This window comes from Mercurialis annua, linkage group LG1-X (genome assembly GCF_937616625.2).
Source record: "Mercurialis annua linkage group LG1-X, ddMerAnnu1.2, whole genome shotgun sequence".
NCBI classification, from domain to species: Eukaryota; Viridiplantae; Streptophyta; class Magnoliopsida; order Malpighiales; family Euphorbiaceae; genus Mercurialis; species Mercurialis annua.
This window is the reverse complement of record NC_065570.1, coordinates 3,740,311-3,765,800: the sequence shown is the minus strand read 5'-3', so window position 1 is coordinate 3,765,800 and position 25,490 is coordinate 3,740,311. Positions and strand designations below refer to the sequence as shown.

Below are 25,490 nucleotides of genomic sequence, written 5' to 3'. Positions count from 1 at the left end.
TATTTCTCTGGTAAACCTCTAATACTCCAAGATTAAATGCATGAATTATAGTACTAGCATTATTAACATTTAGCTGCAATTAATACTAGAAATTAGCTTAATTGCCTATTGGATAAGCTAAATTATGTGTCAAATTCAATAAGAGTAATGGTATATAATCCTCCTTTTTAACCCACCTTTTTTAACCCACCTGACGTGGCAACAAATTAGTGGATGCATTAAAAGTTGTTTTTTTGAGATATACACTTTTGGAGGAAAATTGGACGAATTAAATGCTGACACGTAAGAAGAGACAATGAAGGAGGTACAAAATGGTGGGTTAAATAACATTTTCCATTCAATAAACATAATTACAATGAGCAAAGAAAAGGAATTATAAGCTTTTCATATTAGGGTAGAAATTGATTGGTATAGGTTTTGTTGAGAGTCAATATGAACACAAATCTAATTTTGTAGGCTTTAAATTCTTTAATTTATGCAGTGTTCAAACATAGAGTACCATATTAGCCCCACATAGTACTGGGTCATGTTGCTAATTAGGTAGCACAATTGGTAGAGAAAAGAATCAACTCCTTTCCTTTTCTAGATGGAATTATGATTAATGGGTGTAAAAAAATCAAACTAAATCACTGAGTCTGAATCGAACAAATTAATTCATTAAATTTTATTTTATTTCATAAAAAATATAATTTAATTTAGTAATTCTTTTGCTAGAAAATAAAAATAAATACTGAATTTTTTATTAAAGTAGAAAACGATAGTAATATTGCGTCAAATAATATAATCATCTGTATAAAATTAAAATAATGAAAAATATGATTAAACTTACTATTTTTAAAAATTAAAAATATTACTTTTTTTAAAAAAAAACACATGTAAATTTTGATTCATTTGACTGCATTCATATATTCATTCATATATATTTAGTGGCTATCAAATTTTCTTAATATGATTAAATTAGAAGATTTTAAAACGTCCATACAAAATTGGTATGGAAATTTTCAATATACAAATAAATATATATAAAAAATAAACATTGTTTAAAAATTTGATAACCTTATTTTATCAAACCTCGCATGTCAGCAACAATTTTTGCTTGAATGAAATGCTTTTAGATAGATCTAATTGCCTTTTAACAATTTATGGCCTGCAATTATGGATGATCTCAGGTCTTTAGATAGATCTAATTCCAGCATCTTGGTGTTTTGCTATCTCCTTTGATCTGTCTGGAAAGCAAGAAATGCCCTTATTTTTAAGAATAACTGTTGGTCAATAGAGGAGGTGATAACAAATGCTTTCATCCTTCACCAGGAGTTTGAAGCAGCAAGCGCTTCCCTGATCCAAGACCTGTCAGTGGCCACTAACAGTATTCCTCCTCCCATCCCTAACTCAACTGTGCAAGACAATTTGGACCAGAGGTATTCAGTAATTATTCAGTATGACGCTGGTACTTGTGCCCAAAGGAAATTCAGCTCAGTGGCAGGAGTGGCTAAAGACTGTAACTGGAGAAAGCTGGGTCAATTCTCAGCAATTTTCAGACATATTTGGGACCCTGGCATTATGAAATTCTTGGCGTTAAGGGAAGTTATGCTTTGGAGTTTAAAGAAAAACTGGAAGAGTGTGAGATTCGAAAGTGATGCCATTCTGGTTTCCCGAGCTATCAACTCAGGAGTTGCATCCTCAGTTTCAAGCTGGGGGATCTGTCATGATATTTGGTAAGTCTCAAATTCCTTTGATGTCCGCAACTTTCATCACATTGGCAGACCTGCCAATAGAGAAGCTCATGATCTGGCTCAAGAGGCAAAGGCCAGATTTATGGCTTAGGCGTATCCCACTTTACCTTAGTGTCTATTTCGTAGTAGGACTTTATTAGCTTTTCTATCGAAGGAAAAACAAAAAGTGCTCGCAGCTAAACCTTCAACAACAATAAAAATTTATACATACTGAAAGCAATTAAGACACAGTTATTACTAATATGGGATCTCTTTGAAAACAAATTATAAAAGGATTATTGACAAACAATCACTTTAATATTGTCTTATAGACATAATTAAGGAAGAATTTAAATTCTAACCCACGGTTGTTCAAGAACTTTTTGATGTTTGACCAATAATCAAAAAATTAAATTTATGAATTACTACATAAACCAGAACAAAAATCTAAATTTTTTTGAGTGAAAATGAAGGAGAGTGAAGTACACGTAACAGATAAAAGAAGGTAAAAAAGAAGGAAAGATGTCGGTTGATATAGAAACCGAGTGTGTGTGTCAGAAATCATGTGGTTACAGACGTTAGGTTCCGTAGGGCTTGAGACATTGAACAAAGCTTTATTACAAAAACAAATTAAAAATTAAAAACTGACTCGTGACAGTTTCCTATTGGTTACAATTTCTTACTTTAAGTTGGTCCACACGAGCGGTTCAAAAGGAACGCCGTGAAGTGAAGCGGAGATAAGTGTCTGTCGCTCACAAAATAAAGCCTGTCAAAAATAACAGCGCCCAACAGATCCAAGTCACGCGGCGAGATAGCAGAATATGCCGACAACTTGTTCAACCTTAAATTCTTACACGCGCTGAAAATCCGAGAGTGTGCTGTGTTTTTTACGTTGTAATAAAATCATACTACTAATGCTACCATAAATTATGCCACGTAATGTTCCATTCTCAGCCGCCCCTCCCTCTCAGTCAAATCCCTCGTTGACTATACTGTCCCTCGCCGATCCCTTTATTTTCCTCTTTATAAAAACCCGCTCGTCTCCACTCGTTTCATTCAGCATTCAGCTTCTCTCTCAATTTTATTTCATTTTTTTTAACTCAAAATCGAAATTTCTCATGGCGCCGAGAGATAAGACGGCCGCCGTTAAATCTAACGGCGGGGAATCCAAGGATGTGCATTTTAGAGGCGTGAGGAAGAGGCCATGGGGAAGATACGCGGCGGAGATAAGAGATCCCGGCAAGAAGAGCCGTGTTTGGCTCGGAACATTTGATACTGCTGAGGAGGCGGCACGTGCTTACGACGCTGCTGCTCGTGAGTTTCGCGGCGTTAAAGCAAAAACTAATTTTCCGTTAGCCGTCACTGAGAACGTTAACAGTAATATTTTTATGAGCAAGAAGAAGATTAATAATGAGAATGATAATATTAATCAGAGCCCTAGCCCTAGTAGTACTGTCGAGTCATCAAGCGGCCGTGAGACGCCGGCGTTAATGATGGAGTCTTCTTCACCGTTGGATCTTAATCTCGGTCCTTGCTCCTCTTCATCTGCTGGCGGCGTTAGGTTTCCGTTTCAGCCGGTGATGCCGGCGGTGGTCGGCAGTGTTTTTACAGCGCCGGTGATGAATCGAGTTACTCATCATCATCAGCAACAACAGGCGCTTTATTTTGATGCGATGATGAAGAATCAGTATCAACGGCTGTTATTTGATCATCATCAGCAGCAACAGGTGATAATGTTTGGCGGCGGTGGGGCTCAGGCTCAGGCTCAGGCTCAGAGTGATTCTGATTCATCGTCCGTCGTTGATCATCCGCCACGTAGATCTTTTGATTTCGATCTTAATCTCCCGGCCCAACCGGAAATCGCCTGATTTTTTTGAACGGTCCAAAGCAAAATCAAACCGTTCCTAATAATTCTTTTCCATTTCAAATTCTCTCTGAAATTTGATTTGTTTTTCCTACTTTGTTTGATAGGATTAAATTAGATTAGAAAAAAAAATACAAAAGCAAATCATAAGAGCTTTGTGATTGGGTTTTTCATCCTTGTCGATGTGTATACGTAGCATTTGGAAGCGGATCTTCCCCTTTTTGCAACGGTGAGCTTGTCTCACTGTTGTTGTTAATCACGATTATGTAATACTTATTTGTTTTGTTAATTCCAGTTTTAATCAGTTGTTTACCACGAATAAGTAGTTCTAATTCTCAATATTTTATGTTTAAGGTTGTTTAGTTTTGTAATTGACTGTTATCTTGTCGCCGGAGTTTGTTATTCAGGGGAAACATGTGATCGGTGATGTTTGTCGGAGCAAGGACAATGTGCACGGGGTTTAGGTGGTGGTGTGGTAATGGATAGTGATGGCAGTTAAACTTCATTCTCGCTACCACGTGGCTGTATGCCTTGGTTGCAAGTAATTGTCTGTTCTGTTATTGTTTGATTTTCATTCTAAAGGTTCATACCAAAATTATGAAGTTTTTTACAAGACAATATTTTAGCTATATTCCATTTTTATGCTTTAAATATGATACTATTTGTTTTTTTTGGGGAGTTCAATATCGTGATTAATTAGCCGGCCATAACCAAAAATACTCATATGAGTTATTTAGATTCACTCATTTTCGATTTTTAAGTTATTTGAATTCTATCTTGAGTCTAATTAATCTGATATCAAGTGAAGAAGCTCGTCAAGGTTGCAAGACTAAACGAGAATATCATAAAATGATAATTTATAGTTTTATTATATTGATTCTTACTATATTCTAAAATTTAGGTGGTATATTTCATCGGAAAACGGAAATTCGATGCATTAAGTATAATAATTTTCTAATTAAACTTGCATTAAATTTAAATTTAAGCTGGAATTAAAATCGATTTTATATTTATAACATATCCATCCTAATTGGAATTCAAATTAGCATAATTCAAATTCAATTTATTTCGATTCTCACAATAACTAGTTGGGAAGCTTACAATTATTCATCAAATTTTTAACAAAACATTGAGATTTTTAGGTTCCAACTCATCATTCCTTATTAAAAGGACCTTTAGAATTTTTTCTCCTGTTTAAAAAATAAAAAGTTTTTTCTCTTTGTTGACTAATTTATCTTTTCCATTGATCGGCAAATAACCAGCACCGAGCATCCAATAATATTGTAAAGATTGAAGCAGAGAATAATAATAAAATGGCCCATAATAAGCACCTAATTCAGTAACGCCCCATGCTTTATCAACAGCACCACCTTTTTGACCAAAACGGCAATTAAAAACTAAACTAAATTAAATTAATTTTGTTAATCATGTGATTATTGCCTAACTATTATGGTTATCCATTTGTTATATGGTTAAGAAACATGGTTAGTGGCGCGTGAGATACAGTCACTGAGTGCGAGTTTATTAGATTAGGATTAATTCTAGAGTCTCGTGTAAGGCTTGCACGTGTTATGCGGCTGTGCGATGTTTTATTTTATTTTCCGAAAAAAATAGGAGAAAGTAAGGTATGGAGACAAGACATGGGCCCACTAAGACGCGGGCTCATGAAGTGGAAGTGGCTGCCGCTTTTGGTGGGACCGGCTCTTTGGTCGTCGATATCTACGCACAAGATTTTGTCTATTATTATATTTATTTTTATTAGAATTACTCATATCTTTCGTTTATTATGATTAATCATTTATTTTATTTTATAGATTTGGTCACATACAATACAACTTTTCTCCCACGTCTGATAAATTTTATAGAATGAAGGTTTTTGAATTAAAAATGAAATTAATAGTTTTTGAGTTATTGGAAGAGTAAGAGCGTTTTGTCCAGCATTTTTAACATTTTAACTATATATTAATTATTAATAAATTTGTTTAAAATTTTAAAAGATAAATATATTTCAATTTGATCATTTTACGCTAAGTCTATTTATTTCTTATAATTAATTTAATAATTTAATTCTTCATTTTCGTATAATATTTAATTTTTTTTATTATTTTGAGTTTCAAATCTATTTTTTTACTTCAACAGTTAAAGTGTAACAAAATTAGCTACTTTTTTTAACTCATCATCAAATTTCATTATATCTAATGTAAAATAGTTATATTTGTAAACAAATTGAAAATTAAACCTAATGATCTAACATGATATAAATGTTTACGCTAACTAGAGCTGTCTGATTCGCATATCTATTTATGAAAATAAAAAATAAATCATCAATTGCTTATTAATAAAAGACAGAACTTGATTTAACTTTCTTAACACCTGTAAATTGATTTAAGATATTAAAGTACATAGTCATCGCATTTGATTTAATTTCCACTTAATATACTCTTCATGAAAAGAGGACAATAACATACTTGTGAAAAATCATATTAAAACTTGAATTTTAGAATCCGAAAATCACCACAATCAAATCAATCGTGTAATATTAAATAAATAATTTTTTACATATTATTAAATTAAAAAATTAGACAAATTTACAAAAATTGAAATATTTAAGTTTTTGCTCCATTATACTAGAATCAATCATTTTCATAAACATCACAACATTTTATGACGATAAAATGAACAATCTTACTTAAATTGTTTGATCTTTGAATTTGAATATTTTGAACCAATGCATGTATGAGTAAAGAAATAGTCTACGAGATATAGAGCATGAACCAATATGTGACACTTCATTAGAAAAATACATTATTCTATTTCCACAATAAAAGGGTTCAACAATCATTAATATACGAGACTATAAAATATAATAAAAATACGGCGCTAGGTTAGGCGACGTGTCCGATAGGGACAGACATTTGAGCCGGCGGGTGGTAGAGCGTGTTGCGTTCATAACATGTTTTTTTGGCGGGTCCCAATTTCTTCAGTCCCCATAATTTAGACGGCAAACTTACCAATTCATACTCCACGTTTCATGCTAATTATAATCCAATATCACTATCATTAATTTCATAAAAATAATGTTTTAACCTAATACTTTTTTTATTCAAAGAAAATTATGTACTTTTTTCATTTTTTTATTAAAAAATATAAAGGGAATTTTTCTTTTTACATATTCCATCTAAAATGTCTAGCTCCAATTATTAATTACGTAGAATTCTCTTTGTTATAACTTACCATACCATTATTAATAGCAATAAAATAAAAAAATATTATTATTATTTCAATTTATATACTCCTTCCGTCCCAATAGAATTGTCCACTTTGCCTTTATTACACAGTTTAAGAAAAGCAATTATTATTTGTGGATTTTGTGAAATTTTCCTTACTTTTCTTGTCATAACCTTATTTAATATAGGGCCCACTTGCAATTTACTTTCACTTTACTCATTAGTGAATTTTAAATAGGGATAATATAGGAAAACTAAGTGTAAAAGTTAGTTACTTTTGAAAGTGGACAAGAATTGTGGACAAAAAAATTTCTCAAAGTGGACAACTGTATTGGGACGGAGGAAGTACAAAAGATATATTTCAATTTTTAAACTAAATAAAAAAAATATTCTATTTTAATACTTTTTTTATTTTATTTTATTTGTCAGTTTTTCATATTTGCACATATTAAGAATATGTTAGATAATTTTTTCAAAAACAATTATATTCATTTCAATAATATGATATTGTCAAATATATTACACGCTAATTTATCTAGATAACTCATTAATTTTAAATAAAAAATAAATATTAATAATATAAAAGTGATTTTTTTATAACATAAGAAAATAAAGAAAGTTCTAAAAAGAAAATATAGAAAGTGACAAGTATAAAATTAAAATGCTAAAATTAATTTGAAAACACTAAATTCATAAGGGTCTAAAGTGGAATCTTACATTTTCCTCTTATAATAAGAAAAGAATTAGGTGTGGGGCGGCTGCAAGGCATTGCCGCCTTTTAAAAGTAGGACATGTGTTAGCTCTTGAGGTGACACTGACCACACCCCAGCGTATTTTAGCAGCTCATTCTAGCAAATAAATTTTATTCTGCCGCCCCTTGTTTCGTTCTATCTGATTCTGATCTCTTTATTGCAATTATTCTAAGCTACGACGGCGTTTTTGGTAGTTTTCAAAAATTGGTAATTTAATGGAATTCCTTATTAGGTTCTGTAGCTAATTTTAAAATTTTAAAGTATGACTAAATAATTACTAAAAGAATATTAAAATGATGCAAGTGGTTAGGCACGTGATTGGATAAGCTAATGAGGTTTGCAAATGGACAGCTCATATTGCTTTTGTGTTTAATTAACCTGACAGAAAACTATATCTTATATTTTATATTTAATATTTTATATACATTATAGTTCTGATGAACTGAATTAGTTGATATAAACTCGAGATAATTGACTCTGATTATATTCAATTGAAAACTTAGACTAATTGATTTTATTTCATGATATCGAATGCGGATCAGAGACAGGTAGGCACAATTGAACTTTAATTAGTGCATAAATGGACGGAGCAAACAATGCAGTATACAAAGTCACCAAAAATGGATTATATAATATTGCAATTATTTGTTTCAGATTAAATATTCTTTGTATTATAAAAGAGATAATCATTGAGTCAAATATTCATCAAGTTCGTCTAGATTCAATACATTTTATCAAATATATAAATTTTTACATGTGAATTGTATTTGTATATTTGATTAATTTTTTAGATGAACCCATAAAAAGGCGTCCGAATAAAAGTAGATTTTAAATAATACACTAAACTTCAATAATAAATGTAGATCACATCATACACTCTAAATAAAAGTAAGAGTTTACATTATCTAAGGAATTTATCCAGTTTGAGTGAATATCTAGCTGAATATTTTAATTTTTTTTTATAATTGATATCCGTTCAAAATATTTGAAGTACCCTATATCAAAAAAATTATTAAATATAAAATTTGAATTTAATATATAAATTCTAATTGGATTTAGACTCGTAGTTCAGGCCCGATAAGATTCGGATAGGATCCACCGAATACAGCCCAGCCATGAACAGTTATACCAGCAAGTAACCAACAAAACTGAACTAGAATTATAAGTTATAACCATTTGGATTAGGGTCATCGTCATCATCAAACTTTGCAAAAAATAATTGGGCGGGCTGGGCATGCGAGAGAGAAGAGGTAACTAATGGGAAGAATATTCGTGATAGACATAGAAGGCCGATGCTACAGTTGCCGGTGCTGCGACACCCCTCTTGCTCTCGCCGACGATGTCCTCTCTCGGGTACTTCGTCAATTTTCCATTGAATTTGGTTTTAATTAGTGGGATTGAATTTTGATGAAAATTGCTTTTCAATTGGGTCATTTCCTTTAAATTTGAGCTCAAATAGGTCTGCTGGTTATTTTAGAGATGAAAAAGTTTTAGGGTTTAGGTAAAAGATTGAAATTTGTTATTTTGAGTTTTTTGCGACTGTGGTTAACTGGGTTTTGGTCACATGTGATTTTTACTGCAAGGGTGTCTTACAATTTGATGTAAAGTTGTATTCTTGGTTATGTTATAAGCTAATATGAGGATGGTTTATTGCTGATTAAAAAAAATTAAGTGGAATTGTTTTTTCAAGCATAATCTTGATCATATGTTGATTTAATCTTGGGAATTAGCTGTTGAGGAAAGATTGCAAGTGAAAGATGTTTCTTTTAGTATAAATAAACATAGACATGGCACAGGATTGAATTTAACGAATTGGAGCTTCTGTTGTACTTCTCTTTTATACATTTTGAGTCAATGACTCGATGCATGTGGCGTGCTTTAAACATATATATATATATATATACAAGGGTTAATTACATATAAAATCACTACCTTTCCACAAAATTGTAAAAATAACACGACCTTTAAAACATGGCAATTTAGGGCATCACATTTTATTTCTTTTCAAAAACAACATGGGCACATTTTTAGTGGCGTTTTTGCTGACGTGGCATGACATGTGGCACTCCCATCGGGTGTCCAAGTCAGCAAAATTTTATCTAAAAACGTGCCCATGTTGTTTTTAAAAAGAAATGAAAGGTGATGCTCTTAATTGACACGTTTTAAAGGTCGTGTTATTTTTGCAATTTCGTGTAAAGGTGGTGATTTTATATGTAATTTACCCTATATACAATGTACTAGCTTAAAAATCATCTAAACTTTGCCATTAAAGCCTCAATTTTTTTTAACAAAGGATGTGATTCTGCTTTAACGTATGTCTGAGTGCAAGGAGGTTGCTCTTTTTTAGGATTAAGCCTAGTATAGCATATGATTATCAGTACATGTGATTCGGATACTAGTAATACCAAAATAGATATAGACATGACGAACTTTAATTCTGGAAGAAGTTATGATACTTAGACTATAGTAATTGCTGCCGAAATCATAAAAGTATAAGAGAATGAGGTTTCTTTTTTCCGAACATTGTGGAGAAATAGCCCTCTTTGGTGATCAGCGAATCTGCAGTTTTTTAGCGAGTGCTAATGATTATTCTTGTTAAGAGCAGAATGGTTTAAAGGAAACAAGAAGGAATTGCTGGCATAACTTCAGCTCTTGATGAAAATTCCAAATTCTATAATTTTAATCAGGTTGTCAATTTAAACCAAGTTGGTTATACTCATGAGCTATTACTGTTTAATCTTTCAAATAAATCTAAAAACTATAAATATGGAACTTTGTTCTGACTCGTATTGTTGAGATTTTTTAAAAGTAGAGTACAGGCTCTAGAGTTGTCTCGTTTTGTATTGATGTTTTTGTCAATTGTTTTAAGGCCGAACCTATACTAAGGCCCCTGTACTATACGACTTTTGTTCAAGAAACCCTTATCTCGAAAATGTTATTTCCCCAGTCCTTTTAGTAGCATTTTCGCGATTTTAATGCCCTTATCTGGACGGAATGAAGAGAGTGTGTCTCACTTTCGTTATGGGAGAGTGTAAACAATAAATTGTCGTGGTTTTTTTAACTTTTGATCCCTATAAACAAGAATAAAATACACATAAAATTAAAGGACTTTTAAGTAATTTTCTCCTTTCCTTTGTTCACTTCGTCTTCTCCGCGCTCATCCAATTTTGCCCAGCCACTATTCACCTCAAACACACAGTTACTAAAACTTCATATTTTGACCCACGGCTTTCTAACTTTCACTCACTCCATTTTTGCCATCTATTTATTTCATTTCATCTAACTTAAATTCCATACCCTCTTTTTCTTTCACCAATTTTCCCTTTGAATCCATCTCTTTAATGGCAGCTATCTCCGGTTCATCAATGATCATGCACTCTCGTACTACTCTGATAATGTCAATTTGTTGTTTTTATTTATTAATTATGTGTTAGATCTGTTAATTTTTTTATTTGATTTGTTATTCGAAATGTTATTCTTTTTCTTTAAAATCTCAAACAACTGACCCAGCCATTATGAGCATCACCATCCTTAATTTTCGGAGGATTATCCATCACCACTGTATATGAGAATGAAGAGACGATCGTGCGGCAGCAGCAACACCAAATGCCCAATTCTTGGATCTGCAGTTTTTGGAAAGTGGAGACGAAGCGTCAATGTATGTCTTGCGTTCATATTTCGCTGTCTGTCTCCCTTTTCAGATCGTCCACGGTGTATGTCACTGGAGGTCACAACGGGCAGAAGATTGCTTTGAGGCCAGTGGAGGTTTACGGTCTTGAAAAGGTTGAGAAGATGGCGGTGGTGGTGGCAGATATGAATTAAAAAAGAGTTGCGCAGCGAGTGACAATCGTATCGTATTTGAATTGTCCATCGGTAACAATATAGTAGGAAGGAAGAAAAGAAATTGGCAGTGCTGGTTAAACAGATGGAGGAAGAAGATGATGGCAAAATTATGATTTTGCCATCAAAATTATTTTATATTACAATTTTTTTGTTAAGTTCTGATTTTATATGAGATAAACTTTTAAATTTATGCCACGTAGATTTCCATGTGGAGGAAGGAATGCCATATCATATTATTCTGTTAATTAACGGAGAGTGAGATACACTCTCTCCCTTCCGTCCAAAAAAGGGCATTAAAGTCGCGAAAATGCTAGTACAGGGACTGAGCAGATAACATTTTTGAGATAAGGACCTGCTGAACAAAAGTCGTATAGTACAGGGGCCTTAGTATGGGTTTGGCCTTGTTTTAATGTAATCAGTTTAATTTTCTCTACATTGTTTTACTATAATTAGGCATGCTTATTTTTGACACTATAATTGGTTGTGATTGGCAGACTTTTAATTGTCGCAAAGGGAGGGCATACTTATTCAGCAATGTGTAAGTTCTTTCTCTTAGCATACATGTTCTAAATTTGTTACTACACTTACGTTTGTCATTGTTGCAATATATGTTCTTTTGTTGTTGTGCTTTCCTTCCTAAGTTTATTATACCTGTGATTCTAGAACTTTTGAATCCAAGAAACTATGAGTCAAAAATGCATTCCTTTGCTGTACCATGAGCAAATATAAGAGAATTTCTGTATAATAAGAATTCAACTTTTCCTGTTCTACAGGGTGAACATAACAGCTGGTCCTCCAGATGAGAGGATGATGCTTTCTGGTATGCATACTGTAGAGGATATCTATTGCTGCTGCTGTGGACAACAACTTGGATGGAAATATGTAAGCTCCCGTCTGATTTGATTTCTTTAGTGAATGAAGCCGTTGTACCGGCTGTAATTGAGTGCATATTCTACTCATATATACAATTTAGATATGAAAAGATCATTGTTATACTTATAACAAATTGTTTCTTCATGAAGCAAGTTTTCTAAGCTAAAAACCATCATGACATAATTTGTTTATTTTCATGAAGAGGAGTTAATTGTTGGAATTCTTTTGATTATTTTTCTACCGGGACGAAAACATGAGAACAATCAACATCAGTTTTTCTTTAAGCATACTAATTGTGAAAGTTTAATCTGAAGTGATATAATATCAAAGTCTTTGTCCGTGTAAAAACCAAAATTTCTGTTCAAATCAGATGACAGATCCACCAAGTTTCCGTCATTGATATGTTTATTTCATACATTTTGCCTATGCATGCTATATGACTTCAAATTCAAAACAGATGAATATGCTCTACTTACTGCAAATTTGATTTGAATCTTTCTTTTATATAATAAAAAATAATAATTTAATTCATTTGTTTGAGGATGTTGTAGGTTGCAGCACATGACAAAAGCCAAAAGTACAAGGAAGGGAAGTTTGTTCTTGAAAGGTGCTAGTTTGATTTTAGTATTTGTCACTTGTCATAAAATAGTACTAAATATCTGAGTTAAGTAGATAAGTAAATCTAAAGCTATGCATGCATGGGTTATACAGATGGAGGATAGACGAGGAGGTCTCGGAAGAATTCAATTTGGATACTCGTCCTAGTTCGAGTGACGGAGAGAATCATTAGGATTTGTCTGCAACTGTTGTGAACTGGATTGTAAAAACAATATACACATACAACTCGAGTCATATATTGAGAGTATTAGGAGTTATAAGATAGAAAACTTCCGACTCGGTTGAGATCTTTGGGCCTGTATACTAAGTGGTGATGTCGAATTTCATTTTTTTTATTACAATAGCGAGGGGAGAAGCGAACCTGAAAAACGCCGGAAGAAGGGTAAATAAATTTGGATAAAGATTGGACATGCTTGCATTAGGAAGTGTAATGTGTATGTGTTAAGAGCAAGCGGAACAATCCGTAGATGTGTTGGATTTATATATGAACTAGAATGAAAGTATGAGCAAAGGGTAATTGTTGTTTTGAATAGTGTATTAGGGTCATTTAGCTATTTTAAGACGTATTCTTTAGCGTACATTTCCTGCATCTTTTTGCCCATGTAACTGCTTTTGATTTGAATTAATAAAATACCGCTTTTACTCTAAAATAAACTTTTAAATTATACAAAATGAATGCGTTTATACTTGTGACAATTAAATTTGAGAATTAATTGATTTGAAATTTAAACAATATTGTTTATTTATTAAGGCAAAATATAATATTGATAATTTTGTCACGTATTATCCTACTCTGTCAATTTTGCGAATTTTGATAAAAATGTTCAACTTCTAATTTAAATATTTTTTTATAATTGGGAAGAAATAACGTTTGTGGGAGGATTTGAATTCACGACTTTAGCAGTTTGCTGTCCAACGTTTATACTATTTGAGTTGCAGTTTGTTGGTTTAAATTTATTTTTTAAAAATATAATTTTAATTTTAAATTCAAATATCTTTTTCTAAATTGAAATTACAAATCAATTGTATAAAATAGTTATTTATAGAATCAAAAATTTCTAAAAATATGTACAATTTAAATTTTGAATACATATGTTCTAATTTGTAAAATTGGTGGATCATAAGAGCATTTCCAATAGCCTCTCTAAAATTGATAAACTCTTTAATTTAAAGAGTTATCAATAAATTAAAGTCCAATGGACTTTTTAAAATTTAAATTTAAAAAAGAGAGTGAGAATGGGACATGTGGAGAGCCATTTTCACTCTTTACTTCATTTTTTAAAAAAAAAACTTTCAAATTTTAGAATAAATTGCTTATTTTTCATTTGAAATGTAGTATTTTGTATTTTTGAATTTAAAAACTGAATAAATAAATAAATAAATCAATATTATTAATATTTTCTATTTTTTAATATTATTTATAAAAATAAAAAGTTAATATTAGAGAATCTATTAGAGTAAATTTAAATATACCACTCTTTATATCAAAGATGCTCTTTATTTTACCAAATATGCTCTTTAAAATAAAGAGAACCATCGGAGATGTTCTAATGCCCAATTTATATTTTACGAATATATTTGATAAAACTACTAAAATTGTGGATGAAAAATGATTTGCCTTTGTTAAAATAGTCAAGTGTCAGTTGGTTAATTTTGACATATGAGATGGTTCTTTTTTGGTTGATAGAAATAGAAGCTACTTAATTAGTAATTAGGTTATTTGTTAGTGTTAAAATTATAATATTTAATTAATTCAACCGAAATAAAATGGTGTGTTGAGGTTTAAGTCGAATTTTGATGGTCCCAGGTCGATAAATGCGCTCCAAGTTATTTTTTGACGCTCTTAATTTTGTTTTTCTGGTTCTGCAAAATGGACCTTTTTCCGTTGAATTTAGATTGGTCCCATTTCCCACACAATGTGGCCGCATCTACCAGTTTCATTTTTCCTTATCCCAACTAACACTTGGGGTGCACAGGAGTTGAACTGATCACAAATTATGTTAAATTAATTTTAAAAATTTGGATCCGAGTTTGAATTAAGAGTTGTGAAAATTTAATTCCGGGCCGATTTTAAATATTAAATGAAGAGAATGATTAGACATAAGATAATAGTTAACCCTATACATATAAGAAATTTTTATTATAATGATATATAATATCATTAAATTTAGGTGTTTATCATTTGATTAGTTGAATTTTATATTTATAGTTATAAAAAAATAAGAATACATTCAAATATGCTCAAGCGCAAGCTATATTAGTTTGAATGTCATTCAAGATCGAGCTTGAGTAGGTCGAATGTCAATTGAGATCATATCTGAATAGCGTGACAGTGATTCGAGCCGCATATTTAATTTCGAGTTCAAATTTAGTATAACTCGATTACGGTCTCGGCTTTATACACCCTAGCAAACACTAAAACATATAAATCCGTTAGCAAAAAATTAAAAAATCTAGACAATATCAGGTGGGACAGTACTACTAATTTTGTCCTCTGTGTATGATTCAGTTTTTTAAGCTAGCAGATAAAGTGACAAATACGTATAATAAAATGCATCACATAATTATTTAAAATATAAAATAGGAGGTGAGGTGGCACAGTACCAGTGACAAGCAAAGACGATGAGGTTATAAAAGAGGCCCCACCCAGTGATGTGACTTGGCATCTCTGCTGCTCACGCATCCACAGAATGACCCAGTCAAAACGCATCATCATCATCAATATGATGACATGTACCATTTGACATGGTCATACACATACATGCGAACGACGTCGCATAACGGCAGCCGCCGCAGTCACCGACAGTCACGGAGTTTTGTGTACGACAGAGACAATATTTTATGTGTGGTGGGTAACCTTAGACCGCCGTGACCTCCTCTGGTGCCGACAGATCCGCTCGTGAGAGGAGTCTCTATTCAACCCAACAATCATGCAGTTCTGCCACGTTTCTGTTTATTTTTCTTATGTGGGGTCCAATATTTTGCATATTTTATGTCTTAATAGTGTCTGGGGTCCACAATGTTGTTCATGTATTTGTGTCCTTTGTTATATGTGGGACCCGGTCCAGGTCCACGTACGCTCGCAGAGAGGTGAAGGTTAAAAATGACGGCTTGATGGTGGTGATGCCGGGTGCAGATGCAGCACTGATGATGCTCAGCTGTATGTTTTCGCTACTGCTTATTACACTGGAGTACTGGTTCCTTGCGTGTTGCGGTGTTGTCATTTTATTTTAGGCCAAATGTCGTACAAAGGCCAAACCTTTCATAAAAGTTTCACAAAAGTCCTGATCTTTCAATTTTGTCGATTTTAGCCAAAAATAAATTATTTGGTTTCAGTTGTGGCCAACTCTCGATTTGATTTCAAATTGTCTATGTGGCGCCTATATGACGCCTATGTGGCATGCTAAATATTGAAAGTTCAGGACTTTTGTGAAACTAAATAATCCATTTTTGACCAAAATTGACAAAATTGAAAGATCAAGACTTTTGTGAAACCAAATAATCAGTTTTTGGTCAAAATCGATAAAATTGAAAGGTCAGGACTTTTATGAAACTTTTGTGAAAGGTTTGAACTTTTTATAACATTTGGCCTTTATTTTATTATAATTTAAAAATACCGTAATATTCACATAAAAATAAAATTATTAAAGTTTAGTTTTTATTTTGATTTAATTTTAACTAATAAACTAATTATATATATATATACATATATGTGTGTGTATTATTTTGTTCGTTTGTGATTTTCCAATTTTTGATTCCAATTATAGTTAGGGATGTAAACAAATTGAACTACTTTAACGTTCAGTCCAATAAGAGCTTGATTTGTATTCTTAGCATCTTAAACAAACCAAATTCGAACATATTTTATGTTCATTTATTTAAACAAGCGAAATATGAAATATTTTTCAACCCGTATATGCTCATGAACATCTCGTTTAATTGTTCGTGAAACTCGTGTATAATCTCGTTTAGAGTCTGCAAACTAGCATGTACATTAGTTCGATAAATAGTTGTGAACAACTCGTATAAAGACTAGTGAAAATTTACGAACTAGCTCGTAGTTAAATTAAATATAAAATATTCTTCTATTTTGATAAGAAAAACTAGTGTTTGTTTGTTTCAAGGTTCTTATGTGCTTTTATTTTAGTTATCAAACAGAGCTCGTATTCGTTCGTTTAACTGTTAAAGTACGTGCTTATTTATGAGTTTATTTTCAAGTTGTTAGCTTACCAGATAAAGGAATAAATATGAGCTGAACAAAAACTGAACATGAACGCTATTAATTTTAAATAGACCGAATATGAACGTCTTATTTATAACTCGAACGAATATAAACACCTTATTCATATAACGAACTGTATTTAAATACCTCAACGTTTGGCTATGCTCAAATCAAGAACAACCCCTATTGCAATCATTTATTTGAATCATAATCATGGAATGGGAAATAGTTCATATATATCTTTCGCGCATGTTTATAATTTTTACATAATTGTAATTTAAGAAATATAAAAGGCAAAATTGATTTTTTTTTCTATATTTTATTTTAAACAATAGTTACAATTAAAATTAAAAGTTAAAAGATGAGTTAAATTTTATGATTTTGAAAGTTCAAAATATGCATAAAAAGTATCAAAAATAATAATTTTTTTTAATGATTGAGTTTATTAATTAAAAAAACATATTTCTAAGTTCAGGTTTTTCATTAGGTTTTTAACTAAACATCAAAATCATTCTTTTATTCATTGAATTTTGAATTAATCTATTTAATTGTTTTAACTAAATAAAAATAAATTTTAATTTCTTATTTAATTAATCCAATGGTTTAATTTTTTGGTATTCTAGAATTTATCCATCTCTTCTATATGCACCGACCATAGACTCTGTTTACTTTGTGTGTCATAAATTAAAAAAGAAAAGAAAATAAGGAAATCTGACATTAAGATCCCCTTATTCTGGGCTATCGTCATCTACAGCATTAGATAATTTCTATTCAAAGCTTGAAGGGTTAACGAAACTTAGATAAGATTTTTGAAATGTTGAGTATGATAACGTTGACCCAATATATATTTTGGTAATCTCAATTCTTATTTTTATAATACACCAAACTTTTATTGTTATTACAATTTAAAACCCAAGGATCTTAATTTCTTTATATATGTTGACTGTTTAAAAGATTTGTATTCATATAGTCCAATAAAATTTTAATGTATATTTGAGAGACCACCATCAATTCTTGATTAATTGGTTGGTACATTCCCTCTAGCTAGCACTATATGGAATAATTTAAACGGCAGAAGTATATGGGATGTGACATTAAACCAATAGTATAATTCAAAGACTTATTTTTTTAATTTTTTTAATGGAGGTAGAATAGAAAGATCGATAAGAATGTCGAATTATATGTCATATTAACTTAGACCAACAAACAGTAGATAAATGAAAAACGAACAACTGATCTACTAAAAATTAAATAACATAATATAAATTTGGAAATAAACGTTCAACATCGTCAATATCATGTAAATATCAGTGATGAAACCTTCCAAAAGTTATTTGCATCTGTAATTAGAACTACTATCTACAAAGATGTTCCGTTCTAAATGTACTCGGGGACTATTTTAATATTGATCCATCCATCAAAAAACTTAAATCCAAAAATCGAAACAAACACTAAACGATTGTTCGAATCAAGATACAAAACAACTAATTTCTTCAAGAATCATTTAGAGGAAAAATATAGAATCTGATTTTGAACAAACAACAGAACAAATTAAAAACGATAAAAGGCGGAACAATTTATTTAACAGAAGTACGAAATAGGTAAAGAAATAAGGAAAAGAAATATACAAGCGAAAAGCACTATAAGTTTTTGATCAAAAGTCGGAAATCATCCTCTCCTACCACGAAACAAACTTATATGAAGCAATATTTTTAACTTTTACATAATGTTTAGTTTATTAAATAGAATAGCTATTCTTATAGATGGACTATCTAATTTTTGTTTTTCTAAAGGAGTGTTTAATTCATAAAATTATAGAATAATAAAGGCCTAATCACTCAAAAACCCCCGACCTTTAATGTTTTTTTCAATTCTACCCTGACGTTGCAAATTTGTCAATTTTACCCACTTTTGAATTTTCCGTTTTCAATTGTACCCCAATTTTTTAACTTTTATTAATTTTTTTACTTAAATGATGAAATCATTCAATTAACTAAGTATAAAGATGAAATTAAATTCTTTTGTATTCAAAAAAGTACAAATAAGTCCTTTATTTTTAAAAACTAATTAAAAACCATAATCAAATTAACACTAATTTAAATTCTTAATTAATTTAACAAAATTTAAATAAATTTTAAAAACATGCAATTAATATATATTAGACGTGGAGAATGTTTTTAAATTTTTTTCAAATAAAAAAGGCATTAATTTAATATTTTAGGGTACAATTGAAACACAAAAATGCAAAATAGGGTAAAATTGACAAATTTACAACGTCAGGGTATGATTGAAAAGGGGCTAAAAGGTCGGGGTTTTTTAAGGTATTAGGCCAATAATAAATTCATAAAATTACTAATTTATGAACAAAAATAAGGAATATTCCTTTTATGTGGGATGCTTATCATAATTTTTTTTTATTAATTTAGATTCTTTAATGATTGTTCAGGCTCTATATTTAAGTTGTTAATGATCCACGATTTTTTGGTGATCTATAAATTTAAATATTATTGAAGTGATGTTTCAAGAACTACGAAGTATCAACAAATTGAGTGATTTCGCGATTTAATAAAAATTAATAAAAAAAGACTCTCGTACCAATAGAGCTTTGTTCGTTGTTGTGATTTAAGATGACACCTTTAGCAAGATTCCTGCTCAATTCTTTACTTTCTAATCAATATTTTGCTTATATTTACCGTTGTTTTATAATTATTTGCTAGATTAAAATTTATAAGATCTTATGTTAAAATTTTATTCTATGACTTTCATTATTGTATTTTAATCTTCTTCAATCAACTCATGTGAAAAACATTTAAAAAATAGATTTTCATTTTTATTAATTTATGATTCTTTGTCTGACAATATTGTCCCACCAATATTTTTTTATTTTGAGGTTAACTAAAAAAATTATTTTTATTTTTATTTTTTGAAAACTATAAAATTATAGAATATGATATTATCCCATTATATATTTAAATAAAATTTACAATTTCTTTAATGATATATGTGTATATTATGATATAGTCTCGTAAACTTGTGTTACCAGCCAGTAAGGCTGTAAACGAGCCGATCATTGAGCAGTTTGTAGTTTGGCTCGATAAAAACTCATTTCTTGCTCGTTTGTATTTCAAATGTACATAGGTCAAACTTGATTTTATATTCATTTGACTAAACGAGGCGAACATGAGTAAAATGTTGTTAAGCTCATTTATATTCACGAACATGTCTCATACAAGTTTGTTTAATAGTTCATGGATGACCTCGAATATAATTTTTTATTAAGAGTTTGTGAATTGACTCGTGCATGAACTTGTTTATGAGTTCGATGACTGACTCATAAATAAATTTGATTAAGAATTCTAAGACTAGTACATAGTTAAACTAAGTATTTTTTTTAAATTTTTAAAACCACATTGTTTTAAACAGAACTAGGTTCGTAGTTTTGATAAACAAAAGGCTTGTTCATTTAACTTACGGTTCGTGTATATTCATTTAACTACTTAACGAGGCAAGTTCGTATTCGTTTAGCTACTTAACAGACGAGCTCGTAAACAATGCTCGTTTAGTATCTCTACAGACTCGTTTGTTTAGTATCGGGGCGAGCTCGTTTGTTTAACAGTGAGACGAACAAACAAATGCTGAGTACAAACTGAAGATAAATACTATATGTTCTAAATAAGCCGGATATAAATGTTGTCTTTAAAATTCGAACAAACATGAACCGAGTATAAACACCTTAAAATTCGGCGAATTCATTTACGGCCTATCAGCCATAACATCTTCAAATTTTTGCATGTTTCCAATATTTCACACGTCTTAATTTCTGGTTAATTAAGTCATCAACTGCGGCATGACTCACAAAAACAATAAATTCAACGTTTAACGCAAGTAAATTTAATCCTCTTCATAATTTTCATGGACTCACATAAAGATGTAAAAATCCATCAAATTAATTTGACTGCTGGTTGGGAATTGGGATACACATTCACTTCACTTTTGTGAATATTACCAAACTGACACAGTGACATAAGTTAAAAAATGGTAGTAAAAGTTGTTCAGTCAAATCGTAAAAATTTAAGACAACGTGCACGCCCTTTGACCAGCGAGTGGTTCTAATCCGAACCAAACCGTACGCTGCAACACATCAGAACAGAAACAGTTCCCCCTCCTGTGCTATTCCCACACGCTTACCCTCGCATTTACCATCTAAATTCCCCACTCTCAACCACTAGCGCGTACACAACAGTCAAATGACGGTTATAATAGATTTAGTACTTCTTGCTTTTTTGTTTTTAGTTGCCAATTTAAAATAAATTATCAATATTAAATACTATATTGTTTTAAATTTTAAACATAAAATTTATATAAAATTCGGCATTAAAAATTAATAATTATTTAGCAGAACGGTTTAAAAAATGAATTAAATTTGGATATAACTACATAAATTATTTAGAAGTCATAAAATAAACTAATAAAAGCAGAATAATATTGAAATAACATATTGACATTATATACAGAAACATTGGATTGGAGTATTAATAAGCAGTCTAAAAATTATGATACGAGGTTACTTTCTAGCTCCCTGTTTGATAGTACATTACATAAGATCAAACCATACAAAGAGCATAATTAGATTAAACAGAAAGGATTTAAATATGTAAAGTTAAATTAAAATTAAAACCTCGAAAAAATGCCCTAAACAGTGAATAATAAGACACACCTCGACCATCATTAGTAATAGTAATTAACAGCTAAACACAGTAGATAATCACAGCCACAAAGGTGGCGGCTCATTCAAATCTATCGGCAACCCACGTCGCACTATCCCCAAAAACGACGACGGAACAGCCATTTCCGGCATTGGGCCACCACCGCCGCCAACGCCGACACTGAGACCCAGACCGGTAAAACCAACTCCACCTTCGTTTTTAACCTGATTTGAACCGGGTTCGCCATTAAAGTTCAGTTCCTTGAGAATCCCAGTCTGCAAAAACTCACCGAAAGCAAAACGGTGGCCGGTGGCAGCAGAAGCTGAAGCCCAACGATGGTGATGGCCATGGCCATGGTGGTGGTGGTGATGAGAATGATCAGAAGGAACGTTGAGGTCGAGCGAAAGAGCAGTAGGCGGAGACGGAAAATTAGTTTTAGCTTTAGCGCCTCTTAGAGAACGAGCGGCGCCGTCGTAAGCAAGTGCAGCTTCCTCCGGTGTATCAAATGTACCTAACCAAACCCTAGTTTTCTTCCACGGGTCTCTTATTTCTGCTGCGTAACGTCCCCATGGCCGCTTCCGTACGCCTCTGTAGTGACCTTCACGTGTAGTAGTTGAAGTTGTAGAAGATGAAGACGCCATTAAAATTTAAGAAGTGAAGAAAAATAAGAAAAAAAGTGAACTTTAGAGGCAGTCTAAAAACAGAGAGAAGGGGACCCACTTCAGTCACCCGTAATCGTCGGCTAGACGGCACGACCAGCTTATGTTGTTTATGTTATGAGTTTGATTTAGTATATATAAAGAAATGGCATTACCTTTTTCTGTTTCCCTCCCTTATCTTTTGTTTTTCCGCACTTTTTTATTGAGAAAAAAGGTTTATTTGGCTTTCGAATTTCTGTTTCAGGACCACATTAGTCACTTTTATTTTTTTGTAGTCAATTTAGGTTCAGAAACTTGTATTTTATAGTTTTTTTTGTCAAAGTATAATAGACTACTTTAGACAAAATCGATCTTCAGTTGAAGTCATATAAATCACGCATTTTAAATATATAATTTAGAAGCTATTTAATTTAAATTGAGACAATTTGAATTTAGTTAAAAAAGAGTTAAGATTAATTTATTTATTTTTAAAACATAAATTTCAAAATTTAATTAATTGAAAAATATCAAGAGTGATTTATTTAACACCAAGAAATAAATTTTAGGAGTGCATTAACTATTTGGTATATTTTTATTAACATGTATTTAATTGATTCAGAGACACATTATTGAGGGCTGTATTAATTTTTTTTAATAAATGGAAAATTCAACATCCAAATTTGTATTTTGATATAAAACGTTATTTTTAACTCTTTTTTCAGTTAAAATTTTAAATTTGTTTTTCAAAATTAAATAAATTATTTTAAACTTAATTAATTAATCAATTGTCCAAACTATATTAATTTAATTTAAATAACATTTTACCCGGATAATTCAAATGCGTACTTATTTAGTTTTTGAGACATATTTTTGACAATCTCATTAATTAAAGTGATTTATTTAATTTAAGAACACAAATTTAAGAATGTAATTGACAAAAACAAAACTAAAAAAAATATTTTATCAAGAGATACAAATTTGAGGGTATGATTGAACTTTATGTTCATATTTTGTTGTGTTGCACCGTATGATGGTAATCCAACGGCGAGAAACAATATCTGAGAAATTATAATGAGAAAGAGGGTCCCACTTGAAGCAAAATAGCCGCCGCCTGATTAGACAAGAGAAGGATTATTTTATTAAGTGAGCAGTCTATCGTGGAGGTGATGATGATGATGATGTCAGCCCTAACACAAACGTTGTACGGCGCTGCTGAGCGGCGCCTGCATTTATTATTACACCAAAATATAAAAATATTAATAAAAAAATGATTATTGTAAGCAGTAGAGTGTGGATTGAGAAAAAGATAATGCAGAGATGGAAGAGTGTGCGTGTCGGCTTGTGATTGGACAATAGCTGCTCTTTTGAAAAAACAAAAGTACGCAGAGCCACCCCACGTGGAGGGTACATAGAGTAGTGGTGTCTGAGTTGCAGGAGACAGGACCGAGTCTCAGTTTTTTTCTTTTTTCTTATAAATAAATTAAATGGACAAATTACAAGAATAATATCCGAACTTCTTTTTTAAAATAATTGGATGTCTACACGTTTATTTATATCATTTTAGTGCTTCAACTTTTAAAAATGAATCAAATGAGTAAAGCTATATGTCTATTTTTCGGACACCAAACTACCAATAAAATCAAAAAATTATTTTAATTTTTTGTGATATAATTCGTTGTTTTAATTAAAAATGTATAATTCCTAAAAAAAAATGTATAAGTGAATTATTGTTCAACTAAAAAGCACGAAAACTTGATAAAGTTATATATTCCTACTTACGACACCGCATTGAAAAACCATAATATATTATTTTGAATCATTTTGATAAATAAAAGAAATTGATAGTTATAAAAAGACCTAAAATTACTTACAATATTAATTATTCATATTATCCATAATAAATTATGCCTTTTTATTTTTTTGAGTTTAATTATGTTCTTTGTTTTATATAAATGTATAGATAACTTTTAATATATTTGACATTTTATAATTTTTTAATCATAAATATACTCTATATTTTTATTATTTGTACGTTTTTTCACATTTATATCCTTCATTTTGAAAAAATATTGTCTGTGAAATTTGATTATTTATACTATCAGAATTATTTATTAATATAATGTATATATTTAAATGAAATGAAATTCATTTTTATTTTTTAAACATACATGTTTGATACATTTAAAAAAGTTGAAATACTAATATGAGAGACTAAAAGTTCATACAGTAAATGAAAATTTAGGAAAAGTTCATACACCAAAAATATAATTTATCCTAAATAGTTAAATACAGAGAAATGGATGGCGTGTTTGACTAACTTTATAATTTAATTTTCATAACCTATAGTATTAGATAGGTAGAGCTATATATTGTTTTTAGGGCTGATGGTTCTCTGATCAAAAAGGGTAAAAATTTGAGAGAAGAATATTATTTTATGCGGTGTTCGTACGGTGGCAGTGTAGAGGATGATGCAGTGGATACGGAGGTGAGTGGTGGAGGACGGTGGTGCTGACGGTGGTGGGTGGCTGAAGATTTTATTTTTTCAGGTGCAGAGAGACTGACACAATTTCACGTGAAGGTGGGTTAATGGATAGTATTAAATAATTTTAAATTTATTTAACGATAACGTCATGGACACGTGTGGTGAGGTGAAAAGGAATTTTAGAAAATAAAAAATGATTGTTTTGGAGGTAAATGAGGGGCTTTCACTTTCTTACTCAGAATGGGACACATGGTTGATGGCTCAGTTGCTTTGTTTTTTTTGGACCACTTTCTCCGATCATTATGCCTCTAAATATTTTTCAATAATGGTTCATTTTAGCCCCTATAATTTGGCACAAAATAGTTTAATTTGTATTTTTATGGTAAAAAATTATTAATGTTACAATGTGAACCAGCAAAATAGGTGCAAATAAACATAGTATTTTATGGAATTTTTGTTATAGAATATAAATATGAATATTATTAGACTTTTGTACTATGGGGGATGCAATAACCATTTTAATGAAATAATTTCCTTCATTTTTTGAGTTATT

At 30.9% G+C, this 25,490-nt stretch overlaps 3 protein-coding genes across 3 annotated transcripts; 2 read left to right on the top strand and 1 right to left on the bottom strand.

Annotated features, from left to right (window-relative positions):
* The first annotated feature begins 2,730 nt into the window (after positions 1–2,730).
* Positions 2,731–3,888, top strand: LOC126665830 (ethylene-responsive transcription factor 4). The gene has a single exon (XM_050358760.2). The coding sequence runs from the start codon at positions 2,831–2,833 to the stop codon at positions 3,578–3,580; it is 750 nt and encodes a 249-aa protein (XP_050214717.1). The 5' UTR covers positions 2,731–2,830; the 3' UTR covers positions 3,581–3,888.
* Positions 3,889–8,718: 4,830 nt separating this feature from the next.
* On the top strand, positions 8,719–13,469 carry LOC126665407 (protein yippee-like At5g53940). The gene is made up of 5 exons (XM_050358199.2): positions 8,719–8,908; positions 11,893–11,936; positions 12,172–12,280; positions 12,823–12,878; positions 12,983–13,469. Exons 1-5 carry the CDS (start codon positions 8,813–8,815, stop codon positions 13,059–13,061), a joined length of 384 nt encoding a protein of 127 aa, XP_050214156.1. The 5' UTR covers positions 8,719–8,812; the 3' UTR covers positions 13,062–13,469.
* An 8,103-nt stretch (positions 13,470–21,572) lies between these two features.
* On the bottom strand, positions 21,573–22,612 carry LOC126676699 (ethylene-responsive transcription factor 12). Its single transcript, XM_050370967.2, has one exon. The coding sequence runs from the start codon at positions 22,456–22,458 to the stop codon at positions 21,877–21,879; it is 582 nt and encodes a 193-aa protein (XP_050226924.1). The 5' UTR covers positions 22,459–22,612; the 3' UTR covers positions 21,573–21,876.
* Positions 22,613–25,490: the final 2,878 nt, after the last annotated feature.

Coding starts and splice junctions, on each gene's coding strand:
- LOC126665830 (XM_050358760.2), top strand. CDS start 2,831: ATGGCGCCGAGAGATAAGACGGCCGCCGTTAAATCTAACGGCGGGGAA.
- LOC126665407 (XM_050358199.2), top strand. CDS start 8,813: ATGGGAAGAATATTCGTGATAGACATAGAAGGCCGATGCTACAGTTGC. Junction 11,937..12,171: donor GCATACTTATTCAGCAATGT/GTAAGTTCTTTC, acceptor CCTGTTCTACAG/GGTGAACATAACAGCTGGTC. Junction 12,281..12,822: donor AACAACTTGGATGGAAATAT/GTAAGCTCCCGT, acceptor AGGATGTTGTAG/GTTGCAGCACATGACAAAAG.
- LOC126676699 (XM_050370967.2), bottom strand. CDS start 22,458: ATGGCGTCTTCATCTTCTACAACTTCAACTACTACACGTGAAGGTCAC.